The sequence below is a fragment of the Rhinolophus sinicus genome, linkage group LG10, assembly GCF_036562045.2.
Source record: "Rhinolophus sinicus isolate RSC01 linkage group LG10, ASM3656204v1, whole genome shotgun sequence".
Lineage (NCBI taxonomy): Eukaryota > Metazoa > Chordata > Mammalia > Chiroptera > Rhinolophidae > Rhinolophus > Rhinolophus sinicus.
In genome coordinates, this window is record NC_133759.1 from 33,457,324 (window position 1) to 33,478,169 (window position 20,846).

Sequence of the window (20,846 nt, forward strand, 5' to 3'; positions counted from 1 at the left end):
CTGTTGAGAGGAGACCCCAGGTCAGGCACCACCAAAGGCTCTCAGCTCAGTGCCTGGAGCAGGGACGCCTCAGGAAATGTAGCTGCTTCCACCATGCCCATTGCATCTGGCTGTCGCCTTTCCCCATGTGTCCATCCCAGCTCCCCATCCCTCTGATCCTGCTGGAGCACCCCCTCTCCCCCGCCCCGACCCTGCAGTCAGGTATGCACAAGTGGGGTCAGATGGACCAGAACCTCCAGCTTACCTCATTCAAGCTGGAAATGAGACCCGAGGAAGAACTGGAGAGGCCGAAGCGCTTCTCGATGGTGGTGAGGCTGCTCTTGAAGTAGGCGCTGTACAGGAGCTGGCAGAGCTGCAGGAGGCCATGGCAGAGCACGAACACCTGGGGGAGACACCTCGGTCCATCAGGGCCCTGCACAGTGAGCCCTGGCCGCCCGCCGGGGCCTGCCATTCTGTTCCCTGGCTGTTTTCTCACCCGTTACTTGGGTACACTGACTTTATCAGGTGGTCCTGAGGGTGAAATGCCATCATTATACCAGTGGGACTCACTCAGTGCGTATCAGCCATTCCTATCATTCCTGCCATTCTGATCACTGTTGCCATAAATGTCCCAGGAAACCACAGGGTTGGAGAAGCCCCGGGAAAGGCCTGACTAATCAGCAGCAGCACTTGAATTATTCTCTGCAGGCGGCTGCACCGTCCTCCATCCTGTGTCTTGTAAGAGCTGAAGGTCACTCTCCAGCCAGTTCAGGTCACTTCCAGGGCCACTAACAAGCCCTAGGCCGCATTGCTCCAGTCCTCTTCACCTGAACTCCATTCCCCCCGCCCCCAGCAACACCTATCCACCAAGACCCACCTCTAATACCCCAATGATGCACCAAACCCCCTGGTTTAAATGAATGTCCCTGAGCTTCTTACCAGGGGTATCTGTGATCGGGCTGGCTCCTACCCTGGATGGATGATAAGGGTCGGGGAAGGCCCAGCCCATTGTCTCTGCATCTCATCCTGCCCCATTACCTTGTCCTGTGGGTATGAGTAAATGTGAATTCTGTGGTTGATGGGGACAGATACACAGCAGGGAGGGTGGACAGGGATTTGTGGCATCTGGAATCAGTTCCAGGCTGAGCTCCGGGCTCTCCTGGGTCCTCAACTGTTGGGCCAGGCCAGAGCAAGCTCAGAGCCAGGAGTCCCACCTCCCTAACCCCCTTCCCCTCGAAGGTGCCCCTTTTGGAGATTGCACTTTTCCTCCAGGGAAGGGTGGGGTGCCGTTATGTTTCATAGTCTGCCAAAGTTCTCTTAATTGAAGGGCTGGCATCTCAGGAGAGCAACTGGGGCTCCCCTTTCATTTCTGTTTCCTTGTAAAGCTGATCCTAGCCCCTCTGAGGAGTGAGGTGCCACACAGGCTCAGGGCTGTGGGATCAGAGCTGAGGTTTCCTTTCCTAGGGCAGACAGAGGCGGTGTGAGGCCAGCCTGGGCTCCTGACAGGGCCCAGCGCCGGCTGCCTGCCCACGCATCCACACTCGCAGCTTCGAAGTCCCAGGAAGTCATCACATCTGTGAAACCAGACACCTCTCTAAATGGCCACCTGCCCTGAGCCTACATGGCCATCTCACTCCTCACCTGTGGCAGTGGCAGAAGCAGCCCTCCCTAGGAAGGCTCTACTCTGCTTCATTTCATAAATGGGAATTCGTACTATTTTGAGATAAAGGTATTTGTGAAAATGATCTAGTTCCACTCCCTTTTACAAATGGGGAAACTGAAGTCCAGAGATGGAGAACCTGAGTACCTAGCATAGCAGCCTGCATGGAGCAGGCCCTCGGGCCTTAGGGGCTGCCCTTGAGATGCCCGAGAGGAGAGTTCTGGGCCTGCCTTTCACACCACGGGGCAACCTCCGCCGGTTTCCGCCCTCCTGGGCCCTTGGTTTCCCCACCTGTGAGGTAATTGGGCTAAATCAGTGGTTCTTAACTCAGCTTTGATTCCTAATCACCTGGTGTGTGGGGGGAGTGTCTTTGCAGTAAGGAGGCCAGGCCCGACTGATTCAAAATTGGTGGGAGGAAAGTCCCAAATGTGTCATTTGGAAAAGCTCCTCCAGCAGAATCTGATAATGATCAAAGTGGGTTCTGATGAGACTAGAGGACGTATTTTGGCGCTGACCATTTGTGTGCACACGGCAATATGTGAAGATTAGGAAAAGAAAAACAAGCCACAGACCTCTCTAATTTATAGGAGTTTCCACTAGAAGACAGAAAGGAAGACAGGAATGATGGACCAGGTTAAGGGGAAAGCAACACAAGATGGTGACGGGGAGAGTGAGGTGATTTGCTTAGGTCAGATGGTTTTCCACGGACAGAGGGCATCAGAGCATTCTTAAGTCCTGAGTCCCTGGTCCAGGCCAAATTCAGGGAAGAGGCAATTTGATCAAGGGATGCCTTGCCAGACCCTCTTCTTGTCATCTCCTAAAGGCTAATGCCCCCCCCCAAAACGGTCCGTGGTCCCCTTCTCTGGACAAGGCACCCTTTCTACACACATTCATTGGAAATCCCATCTCACTATCTCATCTAGGACTTTCCCAGAGATTTCCACTCAAGTCCATCCCACTGTCCGCCAGATGTGCCCACGTGGACACTCTCAGATCCCTCAGACTAATCACTTCCCCAATAGGGCTCATCATTCTCCCCCACAAACCTCTCCCGTTTTTCCTTCATGCCCCATCATCTTCACTCAGTTCCCCAAGCTAGAAGCCTGGACTCCTCCTAGATGTCCCTGTTCTTTGACCCCAGGCATTTGGCATCATTGCTGAGCCTTGTGATTTCTTCTTGGTGTTTCTGTCTTGACCTGCCCTTTATCTCCAAGTTACGCCTTGCCTCCGGCCACTTCCTCACTCGCCTGGATTACTGAAATAGCCTCTTACAGGTCTCCTGTCTGCCCCATCAAGCCTTCCATCCCACCACCCCAGAAGAGCTTCCTCAAACACAAGGGTGGGCACATGACACATAAATGAACACTTCTCGCTGGCTTCCCACTTCCTACATGATAAAAACCAATGTCTTTATAGATGATGTAATACAGAATTGTACACCTGGAAAAACACACCAATGTCCTTGATATTCCAAACGCTGCAGGTCCTAAACCATGCCTGACTCTGTGGCTCCGTACTCTGTCGTGGCTGATTGTATTGAACAAAAATGGCTACACCATTATCTCCCATTCCATGTACACCTCTTACAATGTGACAATGACATTCCTTCATCTAAAAGTGGGGTCTCTGTTCCCTCCCCTTCAATATGGGCCCATCTTAGCTCCTTGCTTCTAATGAAGAAAATGAAGCAGAAATGAGGCTGTGTGACTTCTGAGGCTAAGCCCTTAGAGTCGATAAAGAATCTATCTGCCTCTTTTTCTCTTGGGACCCTGAGAATACAGATGTCACATTGTAAGGAGCGGCCACAGGTTGGTGTTCCAGCTAACGTCTGAGCCTCCAGCCAGCATCATGTTATGGAGTGGCCTTTGGAGAATTCCATCCCCAGCCTTCAATGCCAGGTGGAACAGACATGAGCTATCCCCACCAAGCCTTACAGAGATGGCAGGTTCATGAGCAAACGAAATGTGTCATTGTTTTCAGCACTAAGTTTGGGGTTGCTTTGTTACACAGCACTAGATAGCTGCAACACCTATTGCCACACACCTTGCCCTTCTTTTTCAAGGTCATACTACTCAAGTTTCTCACAGCACACATTCATTGTCTGTGTCTTGGATCACAATCTGCAGAACCATCTTCCCCTTCTTTGTCTGGATAACTCTTCCTTACCTATCAGGGGACCCCTTGCCCAGCAGGGGCTCATTTAAGCATCTAGTTCAAGGTTGCTTCCAAAAGTGCCAGCATCCTTCTGCACAGAGGCATCTTGATGGCTTGGCACAAGGCTGGAATGAAGGGCAGCGTGCAGCAGAGGAGTGAGGACTGTCATAACAGCCTGGGGGAGAGACTAGGAGGGCTGGACTGAAGGCCAGGGCAGGGCTCCTACAGAGGTTGAGTTGACCAGGCTGTCATTCATTAAAGGTGGAACAAAAGGGACAGTGTGCTGGCTTGAGGACCGGGAAGGGGGCAAGGCTGTGTTTGGAGATCGGGGCCCCGGAAGAGAAGTAGAGGGAGGACAGTGAGTTTAGTCTTGAAACACCTGAGTATCTGAGCATAAAGCTCAAAAAAGACCAGTCTCCCTCTAACTAAATTAGTAATGACTTAACAGGAGTGACTAATCTCTACCAAATTTCCCAGCAGTCTCTTGAGAGGAAGGTGAGGACAGTGGGGAAAAAAAAAAAAAAAAATCTGTCTCAGATCTTTTCCTGAAAGACACGCCTTTGCTCTTTCCAGTACACACAGCAATTCCCCATTTTCTACCCCCAGATATGAGGTAGAAGATTCCGCCTAGAGTCAGCTCGCCCCTTTTCACATCCCACACCCCTTCACAGAACCAACATCATCACTAGCTTTTGGCCACTGCAGCCCTGTCAGGTCTGGGGGCCTTGTGTGTGCCCTGGCAGAAATGCTGGCATATATCTGGGCCCTCACATTCCAGTGGATTCAGCAGATGGAGAAGCAGATGAGATATGTGGTTGCAAGGGAGGTAAAGTTAGGGAGAAAATGACAGGAGAAGAGAAATAAGTGGGTGGATAGTTCCATCAGGGCTTTCTGGCCAGGGCTACTCACGGCCTTAGACATCTGGCCCCATCTACTGAGCTTACATGGATGGGGCCCTAGGACCATGACCCAGGCTGCTTGAGCTGACCATGGCCAGCATGAGATGGAGCAACAGACAGTTGACACAATGCAGAACTAGAAATCCAACCCTGGAGGAGAACATGGGATTTAAGAGTACATGTAGATGTATTGGTGGGAGAAGGAAACAGTTTGCTAGTTGGGTTGCAACCCTCCCTCCACCATCTGTGTTACGGGTTTTGATGGTTTGGGTTTTGGAGTCGAACAAGTCTAGGTTGAAATCTTAACTGTGTGAGGAATGACCTGACCTTTGGCTATGTATCTGACCTCTCTGACCGTGGGCTCCCCGCTAGTAAATGGGAGCTATCTTTTTAGCCAAGAAGCTAAGATAGGCTGAAAAGATGCTGATAACACCTGCTCACGTTGCTGTTGTGAGGCTTGCACGGAGATTGTGTCCAAAGAACCTGGCACCCTGCCTGGCCCACATACTGAAGGATATTTATTATGTAGAGGCTTCCTCCACTCCCTCCTCTTGCCCAAGGAACTGGACCTACCTGTTGCTTTCAGTTCTCCTGTAGCCTGAGAACTCTAGAACAGAAATCCCCAGAATGTGTTCCCCAGAATACCACTTGCTTGAGATGCTCCAAGTGGAAAGGATTCCCAAGAGAAAAAAGTTTGGAAAACGTTGCATAGTATAGTCTTCCCTCATGAATATTTATAATTCACATTAGCATACTCAAACCTCTGAGAAAAACTTCAGTAAAGAACTGCTTAACTTTATTTTATGCAAATGTCTCCATACTTCTTTAACCACAGGACACCCCCCCAACACATACACTTTTTATTTATTTGTTTTTATTTAACAGATACTAGTATTCTGCAAAATATACTTGAGGGAAGGATACCATGTCCCTTTTGGAAAACAGCTATGGTAAAATCTGAGTCTTGTGATTTCTTCACAAAAGGAAAAGAAAATAAAGATATGTTACAGAGGCTGTATTATCTTCTTTAAAATAGCACACCATCATTTGCTATTTCCTAATACATTTTTCTTTTTCAAAGCACTATCCCTTCCTAAAATTACATCATGCATTTGATTCCTCATGTATTGACCCCTCTTCTCTCCCTCCAGCATGGAGATTTCATGGAGCTAAGATGATGTGTTTTTTAAGACACCACATCCCTGTTGCAAGGTCCATAATCAGGGCTCAATCATTGCCAAGTGAACGAGTGTATCTTTAAATATTCTAACGATGAACCCTTGCTCCAGAATATACGTCCATCAGAGCAGCCACTCGGGAAGCTGCAGATTCGTTCCAATGATCTGTCCTCAATCATTTATGAATTCTTTCTTCAGGGTTGCTTTCAATCAGTCTGTAAGCCACAAAATTTACAAGGCACAAAATGGCTTTTGTGAGCTTAGTTGCCCCCGCTTATTTACTTGGCCCAAATCATTTTTGGATATTTCTAAACCCAAACTAAAAAGTTAAATTTTTGCATTTATGTATAAGGGATGTTCTGGGGTGGTAGAAATATTTTATATTTTGATTGTGATGGTATTTACACCACAATTGTGAAAACTCACCAATCATTTAAAATCTGTGCATTTTATTGTATGTAAATTATGCCTCAATAAAATCAATCTAAGGAAAACTTAATTTTAAAAAGATTCGCAACCATGACAGTATTCAAAATAATGTTCTGAGGCTTTGAAAAAAAATTCACAAATAGTATTTTTTTAGTATTGGAATAAATTTGTTTATTCAAGGGGCCCACTTTGAAAGGGTCAAAACCCAGGTAAATATCTAAGTTTGTGTGTGTGTGCTAATGTAAACATCTAGGTGTGTGTGTGTGTGTGTGTGTGTGTGTGTGTGTGTGTGTTAAAACTACACATCTTTAGGCACATCTTATAGACGGAAGCTAGAAGAGAAAGCTAATGCACGGGGAAGAACATTTTTGCAGGGCACGATGGGCAGAAAGCTCTGTGATGTCAAATGCTCATGCTCACAGCTTTATTCTTTCTCTAATCCTAGGGAACATAAAGAGGAAGTGTGGAGAGGAAGGAAGCAGGGAAATTGGTTGAAGATCCTTCTTCTCATAAAGAGGAGCCTTTTTCTATCTGTGTCAAAAGCTAAGAAAGGTTACAAAGATGCTGAGATGCCAAGTGAAGGTTCGGAGTGGGGTGCCATGCCCCAGCCAAGCTTCAGAGATGTAAGTAATACCATAAAGGAGAAACCAGGACCAGGAGGGAAACCCTGACAGCTCTGGATGAATGAGAAAGAGTCAAAGTGTACACCTGGTTTCCTTTGCTCTACACACCCATGACCTTCTTTTCCAAACTAAACATTGGAACTATAATCGGAGGCCCTCTAATCATGGTTATAGGGACCCTGGGCAGAAGGTCTGAAATGTGATCCCCACAGGGTTTTTACCTGTTTAACCACTGATTCTGCTGCCAACCAACTCTGATTTTGTTCACGTGTATCCTCTAGAAAATTTACCTGATGCCTTATGGCCACTGGAATGTGATGTCTCTGAGATAATTTAATATACTGAGAGAGCCCAGGAGTGGGAAGAAAATCATTCACGAGCAGGAGATGGGACTGGACTACGACACAGGTTGTGACCTCCTACTTTGGAACAACTGCTTCTATTCATAAAAGGCAACTGTCAGCAATCTAAATGAACTATTCTTCAGAAAGCAGGAAGGGAGAGAGGAAGGGAAGGAGACAGGGTGGGAGAGAGAGAAGAGAAAGAGCAAAGAAGAGCCCAGTGAAACCTTACTGTCACCCTTCCCAGCAATGCAGGCAGAGTTCAGTGTGCTGAGGGTCCCCCTGAAGCTCCCTGAGGGAGGAGACGAGACTCCAAGGTGCCTCTTGCTTTAGTTCGTCCAACCTGTGGGAGTCAAAATCTGGCCCCAGAGTCCATTCTGTTCCTTCTGTCTCCAGTCAGACAGATAGACAGACAGACAGACAGAGACACACTGTCTCTAGGCACCGCAGAAAGGAACACCACTGAGGCTCACATATCTCGTGGGAAGCCCCAGCCATGAACCGCCGTGGCAACCACTCCACTGGGTTTGAGCAACACTGGAGCTCCTTTTCACAGTCAGCTGGAATCCCTCCTGTGTACTCGTAAGTCCATTTACATTTCTTTTCACTCTTCCATTGCTTTCCCTTTATTTTGAATCAATGTATTCCATGCGTATGTTTTAAAAATCAAGTACTATGGAAGGGCCTAGCAGGACGAAGCTCAGCTCTGCCCTCAGCTCCAACCATCACCAGTACTGCAGTGCAGGGACAACCACCTCTGTTTTCAGTTTTTCTGCGGATGACAGGCACACATCTCAAAATACAATGCTTGTTCTCCAATTTCTTGATTTATCTTTATTTAAACCACATGTCATTATAGAAGAGGATTTCGCCCACTTGTCCTTGCATGTCCCACACCTCTCCCTACTCCTCCCAACTTTAAATTGTTCTATCCGCATTTGTATCATTATTGGATCACTTCACTTGGCCGCAAGCAAGCTGAGAGCCAAAGGAGAAGGGCTCCCGCCTCTGCCACACACCCTCCCGCGCTGACGTCTCCATCCACACACAATCTTTTTTTTCTGTTATTGGTTTTCACCATTTTGTTATTCATTAATTTTAGTGTAATGAGGGTGTTGGAGCTGAGGGAAGACAAACAGGTGCCCAGTCTGCAGTCTTGAATTATAAACACAATCTATTGCCAGATTCTAAGTCTAGCAAACAAATGATTTTGTCCCCACTTTTTCAACGAGGAAGAAACAAACAAACAAACACACACAAAAGCGATATACACTTGTCAGTGGACTAAGTAGTCAAACCAAAAAGTGTACCCAGGTCCTTCGCCACCACCCTGCTGCCCCCACCTCACCACCCTCATGCATCCTGATATCTCATTTATTGACTAGAATCTTCCCAAGTGGTTGTGTATCTCCAACAGAAATCACATGGCCAGAGAGTGGTGCTGGCTCTGGGTGTCTGCCCATCTTCACTTATATTTCTGCTTTTCAGTGTTTCTACCCTCCTAGCCCATTCTCAGTCCTGCTTGTCAGTTCACCAAATGGGGAAGGCTTGGGAGGTGAGGATTGGGGCTCAAGAGGCCCTAATGTAATGAGGCGAAGAAGGGAACTCAGAAAGGGTAACTTCTGGCTATTTCTCAGTGACCTCAAAGATGCAGGGATCTGAAAGGGGTCCTCCCTTTCCAGGGTGTCTGGGTTGGCTCCTTTGAGGCCCACCTGAGAGGCCCCCTAGAGCTGGAGAGGAAATGGGGATCCTTTGCCCCTATCCTGCCAAAAGAAGAAGGAAATAAAATAAAGATTCAGATGTGTCCTGGAATGAAGGCCTTTCTTCAACCCCTCGGCCTGCTTACCCCTCCTGTACCTTCTTTAGGGTGTGACTTTGGATCCAAACCATGGCTCGGTGGCCCCAAAGAGGAATGTCTCTTTTAAGAAGTGATGCAGGAAATCAAATATGTTCCCATGCAGGAAGAATGCCTGAGCAAGATAAAGTTCAGGGTCAAAGTTGGTTGTATTCACAGCAGCAATAATAAAAGGTATCTTTAGTATTATTGTGAACTAAAAAATGCCTTTAAGAAGACAAGGTCCTGGGAGCCCTTGGAAGTATAAAAATCAAAACAATCTAAAAAGAAAAACATTCCCATCACAGCTTCCTTGTTCCTTAAGAGGGAAGTAGCTAGGCTGGAGCGTCGGACCTGGGAGGGGAGGCCAGTGAACCATACCCCTGACAGTTCTCACCGCCCAGTATAATTTTTCTCTCCAGTGCCCCACTGCCAACCTCTATGGTCTACAGAGGGACCTTACTGTCAGGGTACTTATATGACCAAGAGAGGCCACTCTCTGAAGCCTGTGAGAGCTGCCTCAGGGAGACCTGGAGCCTCAGTGGAGGCCAGGAGGCCATAGGAGATCACAGCAGGCACGAGGAATAGTGCTGAAGTGGATCTCTCCCACCTTTCACACTGCCTGGGGGAGGCGGGGGCGGTCCTGGCCATGTGGCTCTGGGAGCCAGATTCCAAATACACTGGGTTAGACCAGGATCTTTCAGCCATTTTTAAGTTGAGTCCACTCAGCACAGCTAAACATCTCACCTGAAGACCTCCACGTAAGATGCATTTCAAACAGACACTGGAAGTCCCAGCCTACGTCATTCTGTAATTTTTGTTGTTATTTTATACATTTGTGTTCTGTATTATTATGAGTTAGCAAAGGCCTTTGATAAGACAGAGTCCTGGGAACCTTTGGAAGGATCAAGATGAGAACCGTCTGTAAAGAAACATGTCGATTCCCACTGCAGTGGCCTTGTTTGAAGGGACACAGGGCACAGAAAGAGAAGTGGACGAGCTTTCTAGTTCCTGAGACCAGTAATCCTCAAACACTTTTGGTTGTGGTTGTTGGTTGGTTGGTTGGTTTGTTTGTTTCCCAGTGAGGCCTGTCGGAGGCTCAGCCCTAGAGATGGAGAAGGCAGATGTGTGGATTGATCTGGTGACATTTGTGAGGGAAGATGAAATGAAAGAGCAAAGGGTGACAGACCACCTGAGGTGACCAGGATCTGCAGTCTAGGCTTTAGAAATCATAGAATAAAATAATAAAAGGGAAGAGATGAAACATGAGCACAGGAGACGAGACAACTTTATCTGATTAGCTAGAAGCAGGGTGCTCAGGTTTCCCAGAAAAAGAAAAACTTTGAATCAAAATGATCATGGACATTACATAACTAGGTGTCCAAATCCTTCTTTCAGAAATTCCCAGTTGTTTCCTTTTTTTGAAGTCAGACAAGCTTTTCTTCATGGAGGTCGAGTGCTAGTGACTTTTTTGGAAGTTGGCACAGAGTAATGTGTTAGGTTCTAATAAGGCACCATCCAGGAAACTGTGTGAATCCATTTCTGGCAGGAAAAGAACCTTCGGGCTGTATTAATATGGAAACTTCACCTACTTTATATTCTTCTGATTCCTTGCAGTAACAAGATAGGACGTTATTATTTTCCCTTATCTGCCTGAAGGGTTTGAAGATTAAGCCCTCTTCTTCCTGCCCTGAAAGAAGGGAAAGCTAGTTTTTCAGAAAGAGAGAAAGTGAGCACTGGGGACATGGTACCAGAAGAGCCCAGGACCCTGGGCGCTGGGCGCTGATCCCCAGGAAGCCAGCCAGGAAGGAGGGACCCCACTGCCTGAGAAGGCGGGATCAGGGCCACAGGGAAGTACTGAGGGGCTGTATATTTTCCTCACATCATCTTGTTTGTCTGTCTCCTTATTTGTCAGCCTTGGTCACCTGGTACCTTCTGTACCTGGCAGACTGTTTGGCACATAATAAATGTTCAATAAATATTTGTTGCATAAAATTAATACTTATACTGCCCTGGGAGGTAGGTATGATTCCTTTTGTTTATAGATGATAAAAGCTTCAGGCAAGCTTACAAAATTGTCTCATGTTACCTAGTTGGTAAATATTAGCAGCCAACTGATGCCAAATTAAGCCCTCATTCTGTTCCACCGAGCTGCTCAATCTTATGAAAATCTGGGGAAGGAGGCATGGAAATTGTTTTCACCAAGATGGTCAGTTACCTAGCTGCCTAATCACTGGGCTCTCCGATGATTGCTTTATCTAAGTTCTGCAGTATTTGACAACTGGTTTCCCCCTCACCATTTGTGATGTCACTTGCCATTCCAATGCTCTGGCTATCTTTGAATGTTCCTTATTCAAAATTCTTGTGGGGGACTTTTTGTGTTTCCCCATTGGATGTGGATGGTATCTGGGTCTGTCCTCAGCCCTTTTGCCTGTCTCTCTACATGCGTTTGCCCTGGGTGTCCTATTTATCCACGCCTGGGGGCAGGCTGAAGCCGCCGGTCCACGGCCAGAGTGCAGACCACCCTCCTCAACCCCAGGCCTTGCAGTAAACTGCATCCCACACATTTCAGCGTTGACTCCTGGTCAGTACCTGAAATTCCTGCCCTAAACCATTCTCACTACTCTGAACTGTCTCCTCATCTCAATTCCAGTTCTTGCCCTGGTGCTCCACCCTCCAAACCAAGCCTGGAATCTATCCCACGCTCTCCATGTCCACTGTTGCCTCTAGTCTAGGTCACTGTCATATTTCACCTGGCCACCATTACAAGTTCCTACCTTTTGCCTAAGCCCACTCTTTCCTCTTTCCAACCTATTTTTTAACATTCACACAAAAAAGGCACAAGTCATAAGGGTACAGCTTGATAAAATTTCACAAACTGGGGACACCTGAGGGACCAGTATCCAGATCAAGAAATGACATTCCCAGCTTCCTGGAAGCCCCCCGGTGCCCTTCTCAGTCTCCATCCACCTGCAGGGTAACGACTCTCCTGACTTCCAGCCACTTCTAGCCACACAGGTTCATTTGCCTGTTTGGTGCTTTACGGAAACACAACCATATAGTCTGTCAGTGTGATCTTTTGAAAATGGAGACCAGAGCCTGTCATGACCTTGTAAAAAAACCCTCCAGTGGATTCTTAGATGAAAATCAAGCCAAGTACCCCTGCTTCCAGGACCCTCCTGCTCCAGCTCTCGCTGAACTCCTCACCTCAATGGTTCCTTCTCAGTTACCTACATTCCTCTGTAGTAATAAGCAGCTGAAATTAGTAGTTGAGTGGAAAATTCATGGCTGTGTGAGATGATGTGTTTTCTCAAAGCCTTTGGGGGTGGGACCATCCTCTGTCTGGGGCTTTCCAGTCTCTCTCCATCTCTTGGTTAGCTTCTACTCATCTATCTTTCTGATGGCAAAGAATGTCCCTCCTGTTACACATTCTCCATTGTTCCTACAGGGCACTGAGCCCAGACTGCAATTACAACCGCCTTAAGTGATGTGGGCCCTGGGGCAATCTTGGCACCAGGCACATACCTGTCTAGTCAGCCAGGGGGGTAGAGGAGGGAAAGGACCACAGACATGTGGCGGCTACTTTATGAGGAAGAGACAAGCCGATGGGCACATATTTGATGATGAATAAATCAATGTGAAAGAATAAGTTTCAGTGAATGACACGACCAGTTACATATAAGTAGGCAGATGTACAATGATCAAAATGGATTGTCAAGTCCTTGTAGAAACTGGTAATTTTTTTCCTTCTATTATATCCATTTGTCTCCCCACAAAGTTTTGAAGGCTAGTAAATTACTTACCAAAGCCTTATAAACTCTTTCATTTTCATCAGAATTATGCCCAGAGCCAGCTCCGTATCAGAGATCCAAACATCTCCATTTGGAGAAATGAAACCCTGGATCCATTTTGGATATCAGCCCTGCCTGGATTTTGAGCAGAGAAGAGACTGAGCAGTGAGGAGGGACAGTGTCTTGGTATTCACCTGGGTGAGGAGACTGAAGAGGGAACGAGCGAGTGCCCTGGCAGGATGAGGATGGAGGCCTCGATCAGGGAAATCCAGACGGTCTATACCCCACCACCACCAACTTGGCCTCAGCAGCAGCAGCTCTGGGAAGACCATCCCACAGCCTCCCTCAGAAGCTGCTGAGTTCCTGAGAAACCACAGCACACCCAGCCCTATCAAAGCCACAGCGAGGGCTGAGAACAAAGCTTCAGGAACGTGTCATAGAGTCAAAAACAGCAGATTTCTGAGAGGAGGGTGAATACCTGCTCACCAGGAGAGGCGAAGGCACGTAAGTGTGTGGACGCCGGCCAACATCACCCCCAGCCATGATACTGGGCTCTGTTTGTCGGCACTGTCGCCTCTCACCACTCTGAGGTCAGAGTTCCACCTGAGGCTACATTATAGTGGATTTGCACACACACGCAACAGACAGGTGTGCTCAGCTAGCATGATCACAGAGGTGGGGACTCCCCTGGAACAGGCTTGTCACTGGCAGAGAAACATTTTCCTGCATGGGCACATTCTCACACACTATCCTGGTCACCGCGGCATTCCCCTGCCTGCTAAGAGACCAGGATGCACAACCAACCTGTTCTCACAGGTACCCACTCCCTCCCAAGACCCCATCACTCCAAAAGCGATGGCAGTCCCCCAAAGACTCAGTCCCATGAGAAACAAGCCCTTGGCAGCCAGGATACGATGTTCAGGGGGGAAAAAAACAACCAGCAACAGAGCAGACAGACACAACATAGGGGCACATTTCTGTGTCATTCCGTCCTCTGTTTTTCTGGTGGCAGGAGGATGGCAGGAGGAAAAGGCTCTTTGTCCAACATTCAAATCTCTATCTTTCATCAGATACCTCAGGAGAATGAAATGCCCTCCCTAAGCATTAAGCTATGAACACAATTCCAGATTCCACCACTTGACCTCCTGTAGATTGTAGGAGGGACATGTAACCTGGTCATCTCAGTTTCCCCACTGACTGATGACAGTCAAAATACCAACGATGGACCCAAAGGATTATACAGCCAGCACATCACTCTGGGCAGGGAACCTGGGATATCTGTCCCTACCATGGCCTCCGGGCCTCCACCTCCCACAAGCCCCTCTCCTCTCCAACCCATTATGACCCTCATGACTGATCTCGCATCCTTCTCCACACCTTCCCTCTGCTTCTGGAACTCAAAGTAAAATGCTGAGGACTTTCTCTACCACCTACACTATACTCAGCCTGTGTGCTGGGTATTATGGGTTGAATTGTGTCCTCCCAAAAGATATACTTAAGTCCTAACCCCCCTCCCGTACCTGTGAATGTGACATTATCTGGAAATAGGGTCTTTGCAGATGCAATAAAGTTAAGGTGAGGTCATACCACAATTGGGTGGGCCCTAATCCAATGACAGGTGTCCTTATAAGAAGAGGAAGTTTGGATACAGAGAAACACAGGACAATGGAGAGAGAGAATGGAGTGATGTGTTTCCAAGCCAAGGAACACCAAGGATTTCTGGCAATCGTGAGAAGCACAGGGGACATGGTCTGTGATCCCGTCAGCCTTCATCCCCTCAGTTCAGTGACAGAATCCTATCCCTATGGCCCAGATGTCCCCACTGATCCCACCAGAAACCTGCTCCACCTTTCCTGGATGCTTCACATTTCTTCCTCCAGCTCTAGGGAAAGTATGCTCTTTCTTGCTCTCCAGGTGACTGAGGAAGCAGGTTGCTTTATTTTTGAATTCTGCAAATCCCTCCAAATTCACCCAGCTATTTCTTTAATTCCTCTATTCCTCATTTACTGTCCACTGTAGACGAACACCGTGCTAGCCAATGCTTTCTGTGCTGGTCATCCATGCACTGCCTCGCCTCTGCTCCCGTCCTCGATTTGTCTCGCCTTTGGGCTCCACTCCCCACCCTTGCTGTCCCCTTTCTCATCCCCAGGCTCTTCTGCCTTCTATCTATAGCAGGAGGGTCCTGACTGCTCATATTTCATGAGGATTTCCCCCAAACACAAAGGCGTCTCTTCTGGATGAAGTCATAGGAAGCCCATCTGAGACAGAGGGGGCCTTCCTTATCTCCATGAGCTGAAACTATTTCACCTCCTTCCTTTCAAAGCTGTTCAGCAGAATACCCTGCCTTCTTGGCAAATTCTCACAAGTATCAGAGTTGATCTGAAGGAACTTCCCCACAGGCTAGAGCTGGTCTGTTCACCAATTTTTCTAGACCTTATAAAGGACAGAGCTCTAGACTGATTTGCTTTTCCAGACTTTGCCTTTTCCACACTCACTCTAAGCTTGTGCCCACCAGCATGCGACACTAGAAGAGGCCTCCTTCCCTTGCATGGCCGGCTCAGGGAGGCAGCAGCAGCCCCACCACCGGGCACTTGTGTCTCCTCCCTGAACGCATACGTCTCCATCCAGGGTCGGGCTCCTTGTGCATGCAGCCTGCCACCTAGAACACTCTCCTGTCCCCTCTCTTACCTCTTTGCTGGCCTAATTCTGACTCCCCTGTCAAGTTCTGTTTGCCCATCACTCCCACAGGATGCCTTCCCGGCCCTTATCTAGGCTACTCCTTGGCTGACACACTCCCATAGGAACCTGCAGGCTTCTCTCTCTAACGCCATCACACTTGTGAATCCAGGTCAGTCATGGTTATATGGGGGATCCACTCCTGAAGAGCTCACTTAGTCCAAAACACGCACAACTCAAGACTGATCCTTCACTGGGTGCTGTGTCTATGCTGTGACAGCTGAAATGACACCTCCTTCCAGCAAAGGTGCTGACAGTTTCCAATTCCTTTGGCCTGCCAACTTTGAGACTTTATTGGGGGCTCTCTGTGTGGTGTGTGTGTGGTAGGGAGGGGGGTATTATTCTGATTTTGCCCTGAAGGAACATTTGAAATAATGTGATAAGCAAACATTTACTGAATATCATTATGGGCCAAGCACATTTGAGGGGAGACCAAGGTCCAAACAGGGCCAGATCCCTCCGGAGGCAGTGTGACAATGAGGTGTGGGTACACAATGTAGTACTATCGCTCGGATGACAGGGCAGATACCAGAGGAGCAAGACAAGTAATGGCGCCAGAGGCACTAAGCATACAAGCAGGTGAGGAAGAGGTCCCTGGATAAAGTCAGGTTAGAGCTAGGCTTTTGAGGATGAGGAGATTTTCAGAAAGTGTAGAGGGAAAAAAAAGGTCATCCCAAGGCCAGGAGACAAGATAAAGAGCGGAAAAACACAAGTATGATTAGGGGTCAGGAAATGGTGTGGGTAGTCTGAGAAAGTTCTGGCTTGGTGAGTCGTAAAAAATCACATCAAGAAAAAGGCTTGGTGCCCTAAGGAGCCATAGAATGTTATCTCTCTGTCATCACTGAAAATTTCTGAGCTGTTGTCTCTCTGTGTCCATCACCAAAGATTTCTGAGCAGAGATAATGCATGTCAAACGTTTTTAGAAAGGTTAACCTGTAACAGGGTGAGAGGCAGAGGACAGAGAAGACGTAGTAGAGGCACGGAGGCCAACGCAAGGTCTTGGAACAAGGTAGAAGCCTCCGGTCAAGGGGTGGCAGTGGACCAGGGGACATGAGCTGGAGAGAAGCGCTGGGGAAGGCAATGACTTAATGACTAAGGGGAGGTGAGGGATGGGGAGAGAGCATCTGAAGACCAAGGAAAGGGAAGCAAAGAACTCAAAAGACAACAGGGAACAGGGTGAGCGGTGGGAGGCAAAGTTAGACCAGGGGCTGGGGAAGAACCTGCAGACGGCCTGGGAGCCATCTCTGTGTTTCAGGTTAGCCCGTAGCTGCCTCTAGGAAGAGAGAGCCTCACTCCTGACAGCTATTCAACTCCATGCCCAGAAAGAAAGGGTAAGATCCCCTCTGGACCATATGGAATCCAAGGAACAATCCCTAAATTAAAATGGTGACTCAGTAGCTGCATTTGGGGGTCTGGAAATAAATCCCCCTTGGGCTTCATGCAATGTTGGCACGCATCGAGCAAGACGGCAGCTGTGGGAAGATGTCTTATCCTTTGATCTCTGCTCCCTGAGACCACAGCCCCCTTTCTTGGTCGACTCCATGCAGCTGCAAGTTGCCATCTTGGAGGGTATGCCTGAAATGGATCCCCAGGGATACCCCAAAAGAACTTCACCTGCTAAATTGTCAGAAGAATCAGGCCAAATGGGACTTTGACAAGCTTCTCTGGGATGTCCTACTCTCACCTGAAAGGTAAAGGGTCTGAAGCCTATATGGTTTCTAACAACACACATGCTTTGATCCAGGTTGAGTCTTAAGTCTTCAGATGGGTAAAAGTCTGTGCATGGGCCCCACCCTGTCCCTTCTCCAGAGAGGGCGGCCTTGTCCCTGAAGGCTGCACCAGGATGCAGGTGGGCAGGCTATTTGCTTGGTCTCCTGTGGTCATCCCCCGCTGGCACTAAGAAGCCTGGGGCATCTGTGCCTCAAGGCTATTCCAGCTCTACTACCTCCCTCATTTCAATTTATTTCTGGACTTTTCCGGACAAAGCATTGTACCGTCTGTGGCTACACATCTTGGACTTTCCTATGTGTCTCCCAAGGCGGTCCCTCTCCCCTCCCCTCTGTCTGCCTTCCTCCCCAATCCACTCCTCAGATTAGCAAGGAGGAGGGAAGAGGGAGGACAGGTGCAGAGCCTGGATAGAGAAAGGTAAAGAAATTGGGTGGAATCCAGTCTTCAGGCAGAGAGAACAGAGACGGCTGCAGTCAGTACCACCGAAAATGCCCAAAGCCTTTCTTGAAAGTGTTTCCTCAGGTCCCAGGCTGGCTTGAGAGAGGAAAGGAAACTGTTACATGAGGTCAAGGCAGGAGGTCAAGCAAGGCGTGCTAGGCTCTTTCTCATCAGAAAGCCATGTTTAGATAAAAGCAACTGGGACATCCTTCCCTGGGACCCACACCCTCTGGCACTCCGTCCCACACCTACTGCCTAGGACCCCGGGGAGTGACAATGGGCGTGGACCACAGTGGTCTCCACCATTGCTGGAGGAGGTCATTCAGGATATCAAGGTCTTCTCTGCACCATGAAATGCTGAGTCTAAACACAGGAAATGAGGGCAGGGGTGAGAGCAAGGGGGAAAGCAAACGAATTTCTCAAATTCCCTGTTTGCCTACAGTATTTAACTTCAAGCGATTAATATCAGTAGTTAGAACACCCCTGACCTCAACCTCTGAGAACATTTGCCATCACCAAACTACCTGGGGAAAGAAGCAACCGAAATGGAACTCAGCCTAGCACAGCAATCCTTTGTGACCAGAGCACCCCGGGAGCTTCTCCAAATTGCAACAGGTGGCCCACAGAGCTCTTCCTGGCTGAGAAGGCTCTGCCCTCCCTACCCTCCCCATCATCCTTTCTCCTGGACCACAGGCAGGTCAGGGTCTGAGGTTCACAGCCCTTGGCTAGGCCCGAGGCCACATGCAGCAGGAAGGTCTGGGAGGCCCTTCACTGGCTAATCCATGATGCGCCCCAAAGTTCCTCCACCAATTACAGCTCCACATTAGCGACTCCCATTCCCTGGGAAGCATTTCAGCTTCATACGATTATTTGCCAAGTTGAATGAATGTCTTGGGGACAAGGACGTCACAGCCATGCTGCATGTGAGTTAGTGCTCTGCTACACGCCTCGCCTCAGAGCAGAGCTTCTTCCGTGCACCAGAATTACCTACAAGGCTTGCTCAAACAGCAAGCGGGGCCCTCCCTCTAGTTTTGGATTTAGGAGATCAGGGATTGGGACCAAGAATCTGTGTTTCTAACAAGCTCCCCTGTGACGCTGATGCTGCTGGCATGGGGACCACACTTAGGAACTATCTAGGCTCCAGTAGGTCCCCATAAACTCTAAGCTAATCCTTCCTTCCAGACATCTCTTTCCTGGAGATAAGGCCTCATCTCTGTGTGCAAATCCATCACAAAGGAATGGGATAAAACTGTGACCGTCCCTTGATTTCTCTGCACTCCCCTTGGCCATCTGCCCTTCTGGAGATAGGGTCTCCTCACACAGTGAGGATCCGGCCACACTGTGAGCCGGCAGCCCCCCACCACTAGCCCTGGCTGTGTACTTCCGTCCACCTCCCAACTCTTTTGAACACTCCACGCTGCCTCACCTACAGTTCTTAAAGGCAAGTGCAAGGGACGGTGGTTTCATTCTCCATAACTGGTTTGTTTTGGCTGGGGTTTCTACCTGCAGGGTTCAAGACTCCTGAATGAAATCATCAATAAGCACCTTTAGATGAGGAAAGATTAGCTAAACAAAAACTTACCGCCTACCAGCTTCAGCCCCAGGAAGAGCAGACATGAGCTCACCCACCTTTCCAACAGCACCGTCAATTCCTGTCTGCAGCCCAGGGGCCTGTGACCTCAGCAGCAGGTCACAGAACAAATACTGGTCAGCAGACCCTGCTCATGGGGAGAACGAGATGGAATGCCTCATTCCAGGCCTCCCTGCAGAAGCTCACTGCTAAACACACCTGCCTCCCATCAGTGACTTCAGTACAGCCCCTCTGGCCCCTGCACCCTCCTTGTGGGCTTGCCTCTTGCCCAGTGGTGCTCACCTGTCTCAGAGCTTTCTGCCTGCTGCTGCCACATTTTGTCCCATACTTGTCCTGAAATTCACTGCTCACTCTGACCCACAGACAGTGTTTGTTTTCTGTTTTGCTCATTTATTTTGTTTATTAGATTCCACATATAAGTGAAACCACATGGGATTTGTCTTTCTCAGTCTGGTTTATTTCACTTAGCCTAATACCCTCTAGGTCCACACGTGTTGTTGCAAATGGTAAGATTTCATTCATTTTTATGGCTGAGTGATATCCCATTGTATACGTGTGTCACGTCTGGGGACAGTGTGGTTGAGGTGTCAGTTTGGCTAGGCTACAGTTCCCAATTAGTCAGTCAAAGACGAATCTAGATGTGGCTGTGGAAGGAGTCTGCAGATGTAATTAAAATATACGAGTATAATAAATAACAAATTGACCGTAAGGAAGGAAGATTATCCTAGGAAATCTGGATGGGCCAGATTCAATCAATCAGGAAGGCTTACAAAAAGGAGAGAGAAAGTGAGAGAGGAAAGAGACAGATTTTCCAAGCGGACAGCAGCTTTGGCCCAGGTCTGTGATCATTCTTTCCTGCCTGCCTGCCTATGAGATTTGGATTTGCTTATCCAGCCCCCACAATTTTGTAAGTCGATTCCTTGTAATAAATCTCTTAATAAGTCTCTATACAGATACATACGTGGTGTGTGTGTTGTGTGTGTCTTCTAGTGGCTCTGGATTGACTGAACCCTGAAGTTGACAAAATAATGGCCTCCCCAATGTCTGTGTCTTAATCCTGAGAACCTTTAATGGCAAAGAGGGCTTTGCAGATATGATTACATTAAGGTTAATTTATCTTGGATTATATGGGTGGGCTCAATGCAATTACAAGGATCCTTACAAGAAAGCAGGAGGGTCCGAGTTAGAAAACAAGGAGAGGGAGAGAGATTTCAAGATGTTGAGCTGCTGACTTTGAGGAGGGAGGAAGGGGCCACAAGCCAAGGAATGTAGGCAGCCTCTCGAAACTAGGAAAGACAAAGACACAGATTCTCCACTAAAGCCTTCTGAAGGAGCACAGCCCTGCCAGTACCTTAATTTTTGGTCTCCTGCCCTCCAGAACTGTAGGATAGTAAACTGGTGGTGTTTTAAGCCACTAAATTGATGATGATTTTTTATAGCAGCAATAGAAAACTCATACAAATCC

General features: G+C 48.2%; 1 protein-coding gene across 1 annotated transcript in view; it reads right to left on the reverse strand.

The window, feature by feature from the left end:
• Nucleotides 1–20,846, reverse strand: part of SLCO2A1 (solute carrier organic anion transporter family member 2A1) — an 81,363-nt gene that overhangs the window by 44,749 nt on the left and 15,768 nt on the right. Inside the window, exon 2 of the mRNA XM_074312861.1 lies at nucleotides 245–382. Within this exon, the coding sequence (XP_074168962.1) occupies nucleotides 245–382 (138 nt within the window). The remainder of the gene's footprint in view (nucleotides 1–244; nucleotides 383–20,846) is intronic.